This window comes from Rhipicephalus microplus, chromosome 6 (genome assembly GCF_043290135.1).
Source record: "Rhipicephalus microplus isolate Deutch F79 chromosome 6, USDA_Rmic, whole genome shotgun sequence".
NCBI lineage: Eukaryota > Metazoa > Arthropoda > Arachnida > Ixodida > Ixodidae > Rhipicephalus > Rhipicephalus microplus.
Window position 1 is genome coordinate 76,679,282 of NC_134705.1, and position 17,825 is coordinate 76,697,106.

Here is a 17,825-nt window from a genome sequence, read left to right on the forward strand (position 1 = left end):
CCTGGGGTTCTTTAACCAGCACCCAAATCTGAGCACACGGGCCTACAACACTTCAGCATACATCGAAAATGTAGTTGCCGTAGCTGGGATTCGATCCCACGACCTGCGGGTCAGCAGCCGAGTACCTTAGCCACTAGACCACCGCGGCGGGGGGAGCACCTGTGCCATTGCTTCACCCTCGACTAAGATAAAGCTGCAGTAAATTGGTTCCTTGGTTGGCGGTGGCACATTTTGAACCAAACTATAGGCGCATATTCTAAATTCACCACTTCTTCGGCGAGTGCTACCTGCAATGCCTAAACTGAACAAATGCATTAGCTAACAGCCTGTTTATGTTGCCATTCTTTAATATTTAAATGGGTTTCTAATGGGTTTCTAAATGGTTTTCTACATCGCCTGCTACATATCCGCTCCACGAGGGACCATCTGTCACTGGGCACGGCGGTACCGTCGACATGCGGTTCTCAAACCGCATGTCGACGGTAAAAGTCACCGACCCTGAGGACAGCGGCTCTTTGGCAGCAGCGGTGGCAGAACCGGCAGATCTACTGATTTTCGTCTGTTTGCGCAGATTTTTTTTTCGTCGACCACTGCCTTCCTGTCGGTGGCCTGTGTGGAAACCATCTCCCTGCTATCAAGTTTCATCGCATCGTGTGCCATTTTCACGCCGCGATTTCTTCGGATCAACTGATATCTCCAACTGAAGCTACCGACGATCTTACTGCTGGGGGCCACCACCATCACCGAGCTTCGCTATAAAAGTCACCGACCCTGAGGACAGCGGCTCTTTGGCAGCAGCGGTGGCAGAACCGGCAGATCTACTGATTTTCGTCTGTTTGCGCAGGTTAGTTCACGCCCGGTTTAAATTTGCTTTGTTGTTCTTAGCGAGTTTTCTGTGCTGCCGCTGCTGCCAAGTGAATTGTATTTGTTCTGTGTGCTACATTTCCTGGTACTATGTCGACACTAAATGCATGCCCTACATGTAACGATGCCATTAAATCCGATGAATTGTCGGTGGCATGTGGCGAGTGTAGCCACTGTTTTCACATTGGAACATGTGCAGGCATATCAGAAAAACAGTATAAAAAGAAGTCCGAATCGGCTAGGCAAAAGTGGGTTTGCTCTACGTGCAAAGATAGTGGAAAAAGTGTCGAGATCACTGAAGGGAGGCCGGAAGCTGAAGTTGACATCAGATCTATTCTCAGTGGCATAAGTCAGAAGTTAGACGAGTTGTTGCCGCTCAGGGAAACAGTGCCAAACATCGAGCGGTCGATACAGCTCATGTCGGACAAGTACGATGAGATGTTGACAAGGCTTGCCGCACAAGAAAAAGATACGAAAGAAATACGGAAAAGACTTGAACGCCTTGAACAGGACACCTGCGCTAGTGATGATGCTTCAAAAAAACTTGAGGCCGATTTAAATGAGCTCGAGTGGAGAAGCCGCAAGTTTAACTTGGAAATACATGGTGTAAGCGTCTCTGAAGGTGAAAATTTGCTTGCAAAGGTAAATTCTGTTGCCAGCATGATTGACGTTTGTGCACTGGACGCAGCAGACGTCGCTGCCATTCACCGCCTCCCATGCAAATTTGGCAAAACACCAGGTATAATCGTTCGGTATGTCAGACAATCTGTTAGAGACGAATGGCTGCATAACCGGTCAAAACTGAGAGAAAAGAAATCAAACCTGTTCATCCAAGAGAACTTGACCAGCCAAAGTCGGCAACTGCTTCGAGAGGCTAAGGAATGGGCGAGGGAAAATCGGTACAAATACGCCTCGCACAAGAACGGGAAAATCCTGCTGCGCAAATCTGACGGCGATTCCGTGTTAGTAGTGCGTCACAGGACCGACTTTCCCGTCTAAGCCTGCTAGTTGCTGACTGTATCTAGATTATTTCATTCCTCAAAATGGCTAGTCAAAGTCCCTTTCTTCCACACGAGCTAGACGCTTTTGTGACAAGTCATCACGCACATTCCTTGAAGTGCCTTCATCTAAACGTTCGTTCACTCTATAACAAGGAAGAAGATATAAATGACTTCATCAATGGTTTTCATTTTCTGTTTGATGCAGTAATGCTTAGTGAAACTTGGTGCAGGGATGATCGTGATTTGTTCAAATTTCCGTCTTATCAATCGTATTGTGTAAACAGAACTAATCGCCGAGGCGGTGGCGTTATGCTGTTGCTAAGAGAGCACGTAAACTGCGAGCTGCTTTCCAACTTTTGTATCTGTTGTGATGATTTTGAAATAATAACAGCTCGTGTGAATGACTGTATGTTTTCCGTTTGCTATAGACCACCAAGTGGAAATCTTCCTAGTTTCTGTTGTTTCTATGAACAGCTGTTATCATTTGTTTCAGAAACTGGCGATTATTTGGTGTCTGCTGGTGATTTTAATATCGACCTGTTGACTATTTCTGCACCACAAAAGGCCATGTTAACCATGCTGACTTCTAACGGATGCGAAAATTTAATCTATGTACCGACAAGGGTAACTACTGAAAGCGAAACACTGTTAGATTTATTTATTACTAATATCGATTCTACAAAAGCCAACAGTGGTGTAATAACGTGGGACCTTAGTGACCACCTCCCAATATTTGCTCTACTAAGAAAGCAAAATTTCACGATAAATGAAAAGCATCAGTACATTTCTTTTCAAAATATTACACAAACAGGTTTGGATAATTTTAGAGCTGAATTGCTACTTAGCGATATTCCGCAAATTCTGAAAATAGACGACGTTGACATTGCATACAGTAAACTTATTGATGAAATTTCTCGTGTGTATAAGCGTCACTTCCCACAAAAAAAGTTTAAATTGGGTAAAAAAATAAGAAAACCATGGATAACCCCTGAATTGTTACAAAAAATTAGGTGTAAAAATGCGCTTTATCTCAAGTTCATTAAAAGTAAGGAACCAAGCATATTGAAAGAATACAAGTCGCTTAGAAACAAACTAAACAAAGAACTAAGGTCACACAGGAAATGCTATTTTCAAGCTGAGTTTGATAGCTGCTCGAAAAAACCCGATATGTTATGGAAAAAGCTTAATACTGTCTTAAATCGCCGTAAATCGTCTCCACGTGTAGAAAAGCTATTTCTTGGTGGCCACGAAATATGGGGCGATGATTTGGCGAATACATTTAATGATTATTTTGTGAGCAATTCTAATTCTTGTGCATCTGCTGATATTACAAAATTTATGCCTGATAGCAATCCATCTTCCTTTTTTCTTCGCCCATTTACAGAGTCTGAAGTACTGTCAGTTTTTCTTTCGCTTAAAAATAGCTCAAGTTGTGACGTTGAGGGCATGCAGGTTCGTCCAATCAAGTATGTGCTTGATTTAATTTGTCCATATCTTACCTACATCTTTAATCTGTCTTTGGCGAGCGCTATCTTTCCCAGGAGGATGCAGATCGCAAGAGTTTCTGTGCTTTTTAAGAAAGGTGACATAAACGATATCAAAAATTATAGACCTATTTCGATATTACCAGTATTATCCAAAGGGCTGGAGAAACTTATACACGTGCAAATGTCTAATTTTTTCGATAAGCACAATCTTATATCTACAGCCCAATTTGGATTTAGAAAACACCTTTCTACTGAGTTAGCCTTGCTACAACAAAAAGAATTCATTTTAACACAATTTGAAAGCAAGAATCTTGTGCTCGGCCTTTACATTGATTTCAGTAAAGCATTTGATTGTATCCATCATTCCATACTACTTAAAAAACTTGAAACCTATGGTATTCGCGGGCACTGCTTAAACCTCGTGAAGTCGTATCTAGATCATCGCCATCAGTACGTCCAGATTGAGCATTACCGTTCAGACTTAAAACACATCAGCAGAGGCGTTCCTCAAGGTAGTATTCTCGGCCCATTTCTTTTTATAGTTTACATCAATGACCTAGTAAATATCTACAGTGATGCGAAATACGTTATGTACGCTGACGACGCTAGCCTATTTTTTTCGTCACCTGAACTTGGTAGCCTTCAGAATAACACCAACACTGCTCTAAGGGCGCTCCAAGAATGGTCAGCAGCAAACGTTTTGCAAATTAATACTAAAAAGACAAAAGCCGTGATTTTCAGACCAAAATCTAAGCAGATAACCTGCGATCACATCACCCTTCTTTACACAAATGAAGCAATAGAAATAGTGAGTAGTGTGAAAATACTGGGAGTTACCTTCACACAAAATATGCTTTGGGATTTACACATCGAATCAGTTTTAGGCAAGCTATCTCGTGTGGTTGGTATGATGGAGCGTCACAGATTGATATTACCTTTTAAAATAAAGCTTCTTGTTTACAATGCGCTCTTTTTTTCTTCCTTGTATTATTGTTTTTTGGTATGAGGTACGACGACATATACAAATCTTGAAAGACTTCATGTACTGCAGAAAAAATTTCTACGGGCGCTTTTCAATGTACCCTACAATTCCCATACTTCAGATTTATTCTTGAAGGGAAATGTCATCCGCGTGTTTACCCTATACAATTACAAGTTAAGTATAGCGTTCAAACGAGAGATAAAAGAAAACCTAAAGTTTTTCCACGAGTTATCTCATCTTGCCAAAAACACCCATTCATACGGCACTCGTTACATAGAACAGTGGAAGGTGGTCACTGCGCGGACAAGCTATTCTATGCAGAAGCTATCATACACGCTGCCAACCCTTTTAAATTCATTTCATAAATTACACATTGAATTGAAAATAACTTCTGCACGAACACTGCGCGAGCATTTCATCAATTCATGCTAACATAGTAAATAGTGTAAAATATTGCTTTTCTTCATTCTTCCTTACTGATGTGTTTTTTTAGACATATCTGTATTCCGAATATGTGTTTCTTATGATTTTTTTTTCTTTCTCTTTATGTGAATGTTTGCCATCGCTGCCTGCACTGTAGGGGTGGCTGCGGGCCTCTGTCAAGTTGCTTGTGCCTTCAAGCAACTTTTACCCGCAGTCTCCTCCATCGCTGATGGAAATAAAAATTATTATAATTATTATAAACTGTCCCTTCGCCCACATTTCGGAGCTGAGGAAGCGGTTTGGAAAATGCCTCCACTCAAGTGACTGTTTCTTATTTGTATTGCTGTGCCCATGGAAGTGTAGTGCTGTGTATGAATTGTGCATGATATCTCTTAGGAAGCTATTGCTGATGGGTGAAGATATTGAAAGCAACCCCGGTCCTGATCTGAAGAAAATCTTCAGACAACTTACCAAAATGGCTTCGGACATTAAAGATATCAAAAAAGCGTCTAGCAGATAAAGATCGCGAGTTTGATGTCTTTACGAAACTTGAAGCTAATGTTCTTGCATGCCATGAACAAATGAATGGCATGAATAATGTAATTAAAAACCTCGAAGCGAGAATAGATGACCTAGAAAGCCTCAGCAGATGAAACCTAATAGTAATGGTATACTAGAAGCGGAAGATGAAACTAGCGAAGCGCTTGCAGAGGTCGTAAGCGCGGCAATATTCACAAAAACCCTTCATCTCGAACCTGTGGCCATCGAGCGCATACATCGCTTAGAAAGAAGAGGACCAAACAAGACGACGCCAGTCATACTTAAATACTTGACGAAAGAAGTAAAACTGCCATACTCAAAAACGGCTTCAAGCTGGAAAATACGGAATATACGATGAGAGAATACTTCTCACGAAAACTTAGAGAAACCCGCAGGAAACTCTAAGGCAGTGCTAAGCAAAACCGTGAAAAGAAAGACAAGGTGTCTTTAGTGTACAACAAGCTGTTCATTAATACCCATGTTTACATCTGAGATGACGAAAAGAATGGCAAAGTTGAAACAAGAAAGCATAAAAAAATTGCTCAAAAAAGGACGAAGGCGTAGAAGAAAGAAAAAAAGGATGCGTACCGTCCAGGATTTCAGCAAAACCAGCACAAGTAAAATTAACTCTGCTACACATAACTGCTCGAAGTATCCTGAATAAGGTACAGCCATTTGAAAACTTATTCGTGAACCAGATATAGTAGCAATGACTGAAACATGGCTATCCCCGCCCGTCTCGAGTGATGAAATAACTCCACCAAATTATGTACTCGTTCGAAAAGACAGGCAATCACGTGGTTGAGGCTTAGCCTTAGCTATAAAGAAATCAATCCCACTGGTCATTCTGCCAGAGGCAACTGATGCCGAGGCCGTTTTTGTTAAGAATAATACAAATGGCGCAAGTGTGGTCATAAGCGGTATCTAACGAAGTCCCGCATGTGGCCATAAATGCATTATTGCGATGCAAAAGTGTTTGCAGCATCATGCTCGAAACTGCCGCGTCATTCTCATGGGTTACTTTAACCTTCCTGAATTTAATTTATCTACCATGCAGTACACATCAAAGGCTTCAGAAACCCTTCTCGACATGATCTTAAACTTCAGCCTTTGCCAAATCGTGGAAAGCCCCACAAGGGAGCAAAGCGAGTGTAAGAGTATACTTGACCTAATTTTACTAAGCAGTAATTTTCTCTTAGAACAGGTGAAGGTCGAGGTAATAAAAAGAATGTCCGGCCATAATATTCTGCTGTGTATTTTACCTCTAGGTTATAAAATATCAGTGCAAACTGCTGCCAAAACCACAATCAGTTTTGCCAAAGCTGACGACAACCACATACAAACCTATCTAGCTAATGAATACCAAGAGTTTTTGGCACGGGCCTCACATAATTTCATTGATGTAAATAGTGTCTGGTTGCGCTTTAAAGACGTAGTGTCCAACTGTGTAACAAATTTTATTCTCGTCAAACTGAAAAAGGACGTTGAAAAATAACCCGTGGATTTCCCGTGAAGTAATACACGCAAAACGCCAATTCAAAAGATTGCGGAAAGTTAACAAGGCTGCCGGAAATGACTTAGTTAGCACCGCAAGACTGGCGCTTGCCGCAAAAAACGTTTACACAAAACTCCAAGGAAGCCAAACAACACTATTACAATACAGTGCTCCCTGGCTTTCTCAAAAGTAATCCCCAAAGATTTTGCAACCACTTTCGCCGAAAGAACACGCTCACCACTAAACTATCGTCGCTTGAAAAATTTGATAAAGCCAACTGATATAACCTGTTCTTTCATTCAGTTTTTACAAGAGATAATGGCGTCATGCTGGAATCGGTTCCACACGCGGTGTCTGTGATGGAGCCTCTCGTTATCACAGATACTGGTGTTCTGAATCTTCTGCTTGCTCCAGATAGTAAAAAACCTGTGGTCTGGATAATATACCTAACCAATTTCTGAAAAGGTACGCAGAATGGTAAAGCAGATATCTGGGCCGCATCTTCCGTAAATCACTTTCAACATCAAGACTACCAGGAGATCGGAAAATAGCTAAATTATTCTAATATACATATTGGGAGATAAATTCATTGAATTCAATTTCAAAGCAATATCCGTAACGAGCATGGTATGCAAACTACTCGAGCACGTAGCCTTAAAACATTTAACACTTTTTTTTGGAAACGAGGGCATCCAGTCCCCCAACCAGCAAGGATATTTCAGGGGTTTATCAACCACGACGCAGCTGACTGAGATCATACACGATCATGCGCTAGGTATTGACAATCACAGCCAGAAGGACATAATCTTACTTGACTTTTCAAAAGCGTTTGATTGCGTTTGTCCCACAAAGCTAATCGCTAAACTACAAAACAATATCGGGGACGGAGAGATTGTTGCTTGGGTGCGTGAGTTTTTGTCAAACAGGTCTCAGTTTGTTGTTGTCGAAAACATTGCATCAAATATTGTACCGGTTACGTCAGGAGTGCCCCATGGTTCCGTGCTCAGGCCCATGTTAATTCTCGTGTATATCAATGAGATATCTACTAATATACACAGCAAAATAAAGTTATTCGAGGACGACTGTATCATTTATAGAGAAATTAGAAATGACCAAGATCACTATTTGCTCAAAAATCACTCTCTGCTATTTACGAATGGTGTTCAAACTGGCAGATGACAATCAATGTAAAAAATCAGCTTGCATGACGATAACAAGGAAGAGAGAGCTATCAAACTGTTGCTACACTATAAATGGCGCTGCTCTCAGCATGGTACACAAACAAAATTACCTAGGCTTAATAATTACGTTCCACTGAAGGTGGGACAATCACATTAGACACATTACTTCATCAGCCATGCAAAAATGATTTTTTCTTCGCAGATCACTTCGAATGGCAACATTGCCAACAAAGCTCCTAGCCTACAAACATTCTTCAGGCCTATCCTCGAATACGGAAGTACAGTGTGCTTTCCTCACACCCACACAACCATGAAGAAAATTGAAGCAGTGCAGAGGAAAGCCATAAGATTCATTCACAAAAAATATAAACGTGAACACTCGCCCACTAGTCTGCTAACACTTTCTGAACTTCCTACGCTATAAGTACGAGCGAAACAGGCACGTCTGGAATTTATTTACCACCTCCTGCACACTTATTTTAAAATATACATTTCAAATTACGAGTCTCAATAACAAACACGAGCCACAAAACACAAACATACACACACATTAGTATAATACAAATGGAACACGGATATGTTTAAATATTCTTTTTTACGAGTTGCTATTCGCGAATGGAACATGTTGGCCCCTCACATCACCAACACTGAGTCACTGTCTCAGTTTGAATAAGAAATTGAAAACATTTCTTAGCTTCTTTAAACACCCATTGACAATGGTAATGAAACCAGTATGTACTACTTGTATGTTATGTAAACAGTCATGTAAGCAGCCTTATTGTTAAACTTCCCGCGTTTTTATGCACTTGTATTTTGTTTATTATGTTGTGTAAATATTGCTAATGTACAAAGTGCCAGATTGATGTTGCTTTTGTGTTCTGTATTACAGTTTTTTTACTATGATAAGGAATCATAGCTTCTGTACAGAGTGCCCACCTGCTACGGTGTCACAAAACGAGTGCTCAAAAAAGAGCGCGCCGTGAAATTCTCGTGACGAAGCGCCGAGAGGTCAACGATAAAAAAAGAAAACAAGCATCCAAAGACTCCCCGGGCGCGCGTCCCTCTCTTTTCGGAAGCGTAGGTTCGCCGACGAACCTCCTCGCATCGGCAACCGAGCAAGCCCTAGAAAGTTCTCGATGAAAAGGGGCGTGGTGATGCAGGGTTGCGTTATCTTTCGCGGACGGCCGTCGTACCGTCTTGCCCTTTTTCCCAGCCTTCGCTGCGCATCGCGCCGACGAAATGATGAGAATTTTCTGGAATCTCGCGCGGAAGGTATTTAACCGAGCAGCAGAGATGGGAGATCAGGAGAAGAAGGAAGTTAGCGCCAGTGTGCGTGGGGTTATTCCGCTGCGTCTGTCGGTGAAGGTTTTGTCGTCTGTGACAAAGCAGGAGAAGAAGAAAGTATGCGCCAGGGTGCGTAGGGTGTTCCGCCTTGTGGGCGAAGCCTTTTGTCTTCCGTGACAAAGGAGCCGAAGAAGAGGATTTCCACCTGAGGGGTGAAGACTCGAGCTACAGGCAAGAGTGTGTGTCCACCGCTATCGAGCGAAGACGCGTGGCAACAGCTGCGTGTGTGAAGCCGACGTGTTTCCGGCGAAGAAGTTGGCAGCCTGGAGAGCAGTCAATTGAAGACGCGAGGTTTTCTGGAAGAGAAACTTCGGGGGCAGCTGAACGACAACAACGCTGGACTTTGAGTGAGTTATTCTCGGAAGAGTATCATCCAGACTTTTGTTCCAAGAACTTTGGACTGAATAAGTTTCCTAACTCTTTAGTCTTTAAGTATCTTGGTTGTTCAATGCATGCGACTGCACTGTAGTGCGTATTGTTGTCTGTGTCCGTTGTTTCGAGTGTGGCTGATTGTACTGTGTAGTACATTGTTTGATTGGTGACATATTGTATTCAACTATTGTCGAGTATGCATACTTGTGTATCGTTTGATCTGCCATAACTGAGAATATAATTTTGTTTTGTTTCTCAACTCTCGGCTCTGACTTGTTCTTTCGGCCACAGCCGGCGTCCGCTGGCGCGCCAAATAGGACCACTTCTAAATTGTCCATGCTTTCGTGGTGCGGTTCAAGGGGCCGATTCTTCGGCCCTTGGAATTAGCCCGGCGATCGCCTCCCTAATTAACGGGACCTGTGACATATGGTCTCAGTAGAGACTGGCAGTATTGCAAAAAATTGAATAAATAATACCCGACAAGCACGTTTATATGAGAATCACGAAAATGCTTCTGCGAAAATAATTTTTTACTTTTCACTTTTTTGCTTAGACATTGATACGTTCATGAAGAGTAATGCTATTCGCACCTCAGCTTACCTTAACCATACATACCTCAGCCTAGAATGACGTCGCTTTGATCGCACCAGCGTATGTAGGAACAGTACAAGTATGCTATAGTTCGGGTTGCGACACCTCGCATAATAGCTGCGTGTCAGGAATTCGAGTGCCAAGGTCATGGCGTACTGACCTGAGAACTGGTGTTATTTGAGCTCTCGTACAATATGAGTAAGAAAAGGGAATATTCAGCTTTCCACTTCCCATGAGAAATCTACCGGAGTTGAGGCATTTCCGAGCGTAACCTTCACCATCAGCGTCCACGCCAAATCTATAAAGGAAAGCACGTATAGACATTCAGGTGCCCAGGCGAACTGCAAAACAGTATAAGAGCACATACCTTCACCAGCGCCATATTGTATAAATTCAAGGGCTTACAAGTTTATGCGTCCAAGTCTCACAATTCAATGTGAAGCTAGAAATATTGACCGTTCACATATACCAGAGTGCTGCAGTTCGAGCATATTTAGGCTTTTTGTCCACCGTGCTTACTTATTTGGCCATGACGCTGGAAACTCACTCGCCATGATGGTCTGGTGCCTATGATGCGGGACTGCTGACCGGCAACTTATGGAATGGAGTCTTGGCTATGGCAAGCCGCACCTCCATTCAGCAGAAAAGCTGGAGACCTTTGTACTTTGATTTACGTGCGCAGAAAAGAACACGCGACAGTCACAGTCAACCACTACGGCGTCCGCAATAATCATATCGTGGTTTGGAGTTTTACGTGCGTTACAGAGATGTCATCGCATGGTGTTCTTGCAAATGAATTCTTGCAAATGAATGTTCGCATCATTGGTACGGCTCCGTGCAGACTAGAGAATTGTGATATCCATTTTATATAATTTCTGCAGCATCGAGTTATTCAGTGATTGATCGAGTAACTGTTCCAAATATGTTGAATGAAATTCTGGTTTACTCAGGGATCGTGTGCCGCAACTTCATTGTGAGCTTATCTAATGACTGTTAGCTACTCTATAACATAGTCGCGTTTATCAGCATAACTTGATCAAGGCCGGAATATCTGAAGGGATACTCCATTGTACTTTTTAATAGAATGCGTAATGTCTCGAAACTTCAGAGTATTGTGTTAAATGGCGGAAATGCCCGAGCAGTGTGTACTGTGGCGAAATGAGCATGTCAGCTTTAAATGACGAAACCTGGTCTGATGACCTCTGGACGAACACCCAAATCAAGGATTGTGTTTGGCTTGCTGTTGTATTTATTAACAATAGAAAGCTTGAGTTACAGGCTTACGTGCCATGTTCGATTGTTTGCCAGAAAGAAAAGTGGTGGATTGAAAATGAAGCTTTATGCATAAAAAATACGATGGCATACATGTACGATTGTCACTGTGCAGCTTTCAAACTCCTGCCAATTAGGTTGAAGACATGGCTAGGTGTCTAACTTCGCACTTTGAAGTTGAGTAGGTCCTTCAAATCTATGCAGGAGACACAGTTGCCATTATTTGTTTTGAAACAGGTTTGCTACAGCAGCACACCTTAACGCTTTTTTCAGCCATTCGCGCACCAATGGTAGTATTACAGTAAGTGAAAGTCAATTTCGCAAAATACCTGGTATATTTGAAGGGAAACTATGCTGGTACCTTCAAAGCAGTGCAGAATTGACTGTGAACTTATGGGCTATGGTATTCGCAACTCAAATGAACATGAGATTGCGCTGCGGCATTGCAGCATGGCGGATTCACGGAGGTCACCACGTCCGCTGTCGCTAATACAAATATTGAATCTTCTGCAGTGTGATTGCAGTTTGCACTGTTTTTTAAAAGCGGGGTGGGTTGTTGACGCGGAGCATTTTATTTTAGTCGGCACCACTGGTCTCGCGAGCGCGAGCACTGTTCTTGAAATGGTTGCCTTGTGTGTGTATGCACATGCGCACCACGTCTCTGCGAAATTTCTTTACCTACTTAAGGTGCCACAGCGACATGTAGTCACTGGATACAATGGTCATTTGTGCGTTCTAGTTAACAAGTTAACACTCATGCCTTACCTGGAAAGAATAACTGTGCTTGACGGTTCGTTTATTCTTCACGGGCGGCTCCATCCTAGCGTGCTCCTACCTTATACGACTGGTGCTCGGACTGTTTGGACCTCAGTACGCAGCTTCTCTATATTGCCGCTAGGTGCCGCATGAATTGCAGGAGCCGCGAATATTTTTATTTAACCTCTGAAAAATCATTTCCCAAAGAATACTTTAGACGCCCAGGTAAGGCAACCGTTTAATGTTCCGGACGACAGCAAGACAATCGCCACTGGTTTCAGCAGAAAACAGCACGAGACTCCACCACAACAAGTGTCTTCATAGTGTCTAGGGCAGTGCCCGTATTTTTCATTACAATGACTTCTTGGTCCAAAAGGAACCAATCATCTTGGTGATATATGGCGCAGGTAGGACTGGCGGGTCGTAGTGAAGTTTCAAATGGTTGACGTGCACAGTTTCGTGCCTGCGGCGCCGTTCATTTGTAGGTGGCTGAATAGCCTCAACATTTTATTTGACTGGTGATGTCTGGCGCAGGACCCGGTACGGACCGTAATATTTGGATATGAACTTTGAGGAAAGACTGGGGGCAGACGATGACATGCGGAGTCAGGTGATTCTTCAGGCGCGTATGACAAAAGAGATGAGCGTCGGTCATGGGAGTGCTTCTGGCGAGCCTGGTCGTGCCTGGTGGGCGAACGTGCGAGCTGCCCACATTCTTCGACATAAATGGCGGCTTCGGCCAAAGTCGTCAATTCTGAATGGTCTGGGTGGTATAGAAGGATAGCGTCTAAGAACGCGGTAAGTTCCAGACCACGTAGAAGAAAAACGTGGAATTAGAGTTGTAGACTGAATGGCGCTGTTGTAAACGTAAGTAACGTATTGTAGTACGCGGTCCCAGTTCATGTGGTCGTCGGAAACATACATGGAGAGCATGTCGACCAGCGTGAGAATAAATCACTCAGTCATCCCGTTGGCTTGGGGGCGATATGCGGTGGTTTTTCGATGCACGATGTTGCATTTGCTCAGGAGAGTTTCTACAGTTTGCTACAAGAAGGAACGCCGACGGTCACTGAGAAGCTTGCAGGGTGACCCATGCCAAAGGACGAGGTTGCGCTGCATGAACGAGCCGACTTTATGCACAGTGACTTCGGGAAGCGCCGAAGATTCAGCATAGCGCTAAATGGGGTCCACGGCTACGATGACCCAGTGGTTTCTATTTGGTGTGTATTGTAGGGGACCGCACAAGTCAATTCTGATGCGGTCGAAAGGCCGAGAAGGACAAGGCAGTGGCTGGAGTGGCCCTATAGTTGTGCGAGGAGAGTTCTTCCGGCGTTGGCGCAAAGAACATGGGTGGACCTGCTGCCGAACAAAGTGGTATATTTGACGCCAGTAGTATCAAACAAGTAGGTGAGCATACGCTTTAACTACACCTGCATGGTCACATTGCGGATCCACGTGAAAGGAGGCACAAACTTCAGAAAGTAGGTGGCGAGGGATAAACAGCAACCATTTGCGGTCATCAGATAAGTAGTTTCGCCGGTGCAGAAGGCCATAACGGATAATAAAATGGTGGGCAGTTTGTCGAAGAAAACGGTTGGCGGTATTTGGAGATGTTTGAGACAGGTACTCTAGGAGAGACGCTATTCATGGATCCTGGCGTTGCTCAGAATTTATTTCGGCATGTTCAAGTGAAAAATATTCGCAGCTAGAAAGAGACACTGTAACATAATTGTGGAAAAGTGGCGAGCGAGAAAGAGCGTCGACGTCCGAATGCTTGGGGCCTGACCGATAGACTAGAAGAATGTCGTTCGTAACCTTGAAGACGGAGCGCCCATCGAGCTAGGCGACTAGATGGGTCCTGTAATGACGGCAAGCAAAACAATGCCTGGTGATTAGTCACAACATTGAATGGGTGGCCATATACGTAAAGTCGGTATTTTGTGATTTCCCAAACGATGGGAAGACCTTCTTTTTCCGTGACTGAGTGGTTCTTTCGCGCTTTTGAGGGTGCGAGTAACGTAAGGAACAATATGCTTATGAATACCAAATTTACGGCTGGCAAGAATAGCGCTGAGGTCTACTTCACTAGCGTCCGTATTGTGTTCGGTTGGAGCGTCTGCATCAGAGCGGTGTAAAGGATAGGTGATTATGTCAGAAGATGGCGTAAAGAGACGAATGCTTCATCGCATGCGGGGGCCACGCCGAAATGTCTTGGTTATCAGCATGTAGCTGCGTGAGGGGTGCGAATATGTTGGCGAAATTGCGCGAAAAACCCCGAAAATATGAACTGAGGCCTATAAAGCTGCAGATATTTTTTAGTGCAGCCGGCCTTGAAAAGTCGGTGACAGCGCGAAGCTTGGCTGGATCAGGACGGACATTATGCTTGCTAACAACATGCTCTAAGATAGTAAGCAGGCAGGGGGCGAAGTGGCATTTCTTCAGATTCAGCTGCAGTCCAGCGTTCATATGGCAAGTTAGGACGCTTGTGAGGCGGCTGAGGCGAAAGTTGAAGTCCTTCGAGGAAACGACATCATTCGAATCTCACAGACATCTGCTCCATATAAAGCTTCTGAGGATGTTGACCATGAAATGTTGGAGGGTGGCAGACGCCTTAAAGAGGCCAAAAGACATCACGTTGAATTCGTACAATCCTTCAGGCGTTACAAACGCAATCGTGGAGCGGTCAGCTTCATTCATAGGGACCTTCCAGTAGTTGAATCGAAGGCCTAAAAAAAGTACTCCGCTTCTTACAGACGATCGAGGGCGTCATTGATTCTGGGCTGCGGATAAACATCCTTTCTCGTGATCTTATAAAGACGGCTATAATCATTGCAGAATGCGACGCTGCCATTTCTTTTTTTTCACCAGTACAACCGGAGACGCCCAAAGGATGTTTGAAGGTTGTATTACGCCACGTTGAAGCATATCGTTCACCTGATCATGAAGGACACGGCGTTCAGCGTGAGAAAGTCGATGTGGGCCCTGGCACAAAGGTGCATGGCTACCGGTGTCGATTTCGTGAACGACGGCCGACGTGCAACCCACAGAATGTTGACTATGGTTAGATGGCATCCTGAAGCGATCGAGTAGAGCCATAAGTTGGGTACCCTGAGCAGCGGTAAGTTCAGGGTAAAACAATGTGAAAAAATGGCAGCATATTCACGGAGTAAATGATGGATAGTGGGGCGAAACATCCGCCCGTCCATTCGCTCTTGCTTCCGTCCATCCATGCATGCGTCTGTGTGGCCGCCCTTGCGTCCTTCCGCACATCCGTACGTGCGTCTGTTCGTGCGTCCCCACGTTCATCTGTGTGTTCGTCCCTGCTTTCGTCCATGCATCTGCTCCTGCGTTCGTCCATGCGTCCATTCGTCTGTGCAGCCATCCGTGCGTCCGTCCATGCATCTGTCTGTGTGTCCGTTCGTCCACCTATTCAACGCTCCAAGTACCACCATCTCGCATCTTTTCCTGATATATTCTTCATATAGAAGCACCGCCATTCAGCGGGCATTCCAAACACTGAACGAGAGGAGGCACACGCACTCTTTCTTACGGCTTGCGCTTCGTGTCTACTTCCCACATTTAACCACCTCGAGTTGATGGTATATACTAGTTCACTGTATTCATGGCACTGCGGCCCAACGCTGGCTAAACCTTTCTAAAACCTAAGAGGTTACGCCCAGCGAGTATAACGTAGCAACCATTTCTTGCCTTCTGTGCGTTGTTGAACAATAAAAATTCGCAGCGTGCGCGTTAACTTAAAGCCGAATTCTCCTGTCTCTCATTCCCCATCAGCAGCCATTAGCATGTACATTGAGCACTATCTTTTATTGTTCAAACAACGCACAGAAGCGAATCTCTCACCGGCACCACCTTGGAGGTCAAAATGTAATACTTGTTACACACTACTACTACGGCCACGAGGGAGAAACGGGTGCCGCTATAAGGAGCTTCGCTCCTAGAAATCTTCGGCAGATGAAGTGGAGTGTGATCAGGAGCAATGGCGTTTACGTGACAAGATGGCAAGACATCAGGTAAGTGACTGGGTGAACAGAATCAATTTCCTCAAGGTGACCGATGACTTAACCACGGGATAAGATGGCAAAGCGAGGAAGCGAGTTCGTTATGTAAATGGAGCCACGTGAGTGGAGTCGCGTGAAGGAAGCTTTTGCGGAAGCGGAAGCTGTTGGAGGAGTTAAAGAGGGCGGTGACAAAGGGAGCGTCGTCACAGACGAGTGGCACAAGACCACAGGATAGAATGGGGATGTGAGTGTCCACGGTCACGATGACTCGAGAAGATAACGGCTCGACAGAGGGCATGTAAGACGTCGGTGCTTCACACAGGGGTGGTTCACACATCGTCGACAACTCTAGTTCGGCACGCGCACGGTCAACGACGGCATGACAAACGTAGAGGAAGTGTCAGCCTATGATGATGTCGTGCGAACATGGGAAAACACAATGAATTTGACTACAAAAAACATACTGGATGACCAGTGGAGCTTTGCACGTCACAGCAGATTGAATGTGATGCGCAGTTGCTCTGCGGTGAGATACGTCGAAAAACGGCAGCGTAAGCTTCTTCAACTTGCGGCACCGCTCACCACTTATCAAAGACACGGCAGCACCAGTCAACGAGTGGTTGCGCAAGTACACCTTCACTATGCACGGTTACTTCATTGGGAGGTAGAAATGAAGGTCTTGAAGTTTTTGATATGTGTTCAGCTCTTGCCTCCGGAACTGTGATGGCCAGTTTTCCGCTTGGGCGGGTGTGATCAAGGAAGCATCGGAGAAATGAAACGGCACCGTGGTGAGGGCAACCGATTCCTGTTGAAGCCTCGGTGACGTGGTGGCGACTGATCCGACGTGGGTGGGCATTAAGACGACTGTGGTGGCTCTGGACAATAGGAACCGTATCTTACCTCAGCATTACATGGGTTGTAATCCCAACGATCGTAGTAGCGTGCTAAATGACTGGCGAATTGTCAACTGTAGCGAATTGGCCTTTTGTCTGGAGTTCACCAAGGGTTAGTGGACGGCGGTGCGAAGTGGCGAACAGGAGGGGGGTGGGGATGGATAGGTGGACTCGCTGCGTAGAGGGGATGGACCTGTTGAGCAGGATCCGTGACGGGTGGTAGTGACGGCGACGATCATCTTGCGGTCTCAGCGTAAGTCAGAGGTGCAGAGATACGCGAGGGATGCTATGTGGGAGGCAGGGCGTCAGAAACGTGCTCTTCTATTGCCGTGCGAAGCATTGAGGTCAGCATGTGCGCACTGGCCGGAAAGTAGTGCTCAAGTCACAATCCGCACGCCAAGTCTGCTCGGACGAACTGCTGAATTTGCTGCATTAGAGGAGTTTCATCGAAAGAAACAGCGTCAATGGTCGACGCAGATGCGGTGGTCGCGTCGAGGTTTGGAAGTCACGTAGAAATGCGCTTTCTCCGCAGCTTGTTCTTACACTGACAGTGCTGAATAGGCTGGGTGACTATTTGGATTTTATTTTGCAACAAGCATGTGAAA

The 17,825-nt window shown here is 44.6% G+C and overlaps 1 protein-coding gene across 2 annotated transcripts in view; it reads right to left on the reverse strand.

Moving 5' to 3' along the window:
* The window catches only part of LOC142764809 (uncharacterized), a 95,070-nt gene that overhangs the window by 65,090 nt on the left and 12,155 nt on the right, over window positions 1-17,825 (reverse strand). For both annotated transcript variants that reach the window (XR_012883899.1, XM_075865342.1), the window contains exon 2: window positions 10,441-10,578. Coding sequence is in view for 1 of the 2 variants with exons in the window: in XM_075865342.1 (XP_075721457.1) it covers window positions 10,441-10,578 (138 nt within the window). In the remaining variant the exon portion in view is untranslated. The remainder of the gene's footprint in view (window positions 1-10,440; window positions 10,579-17,825) is intronic.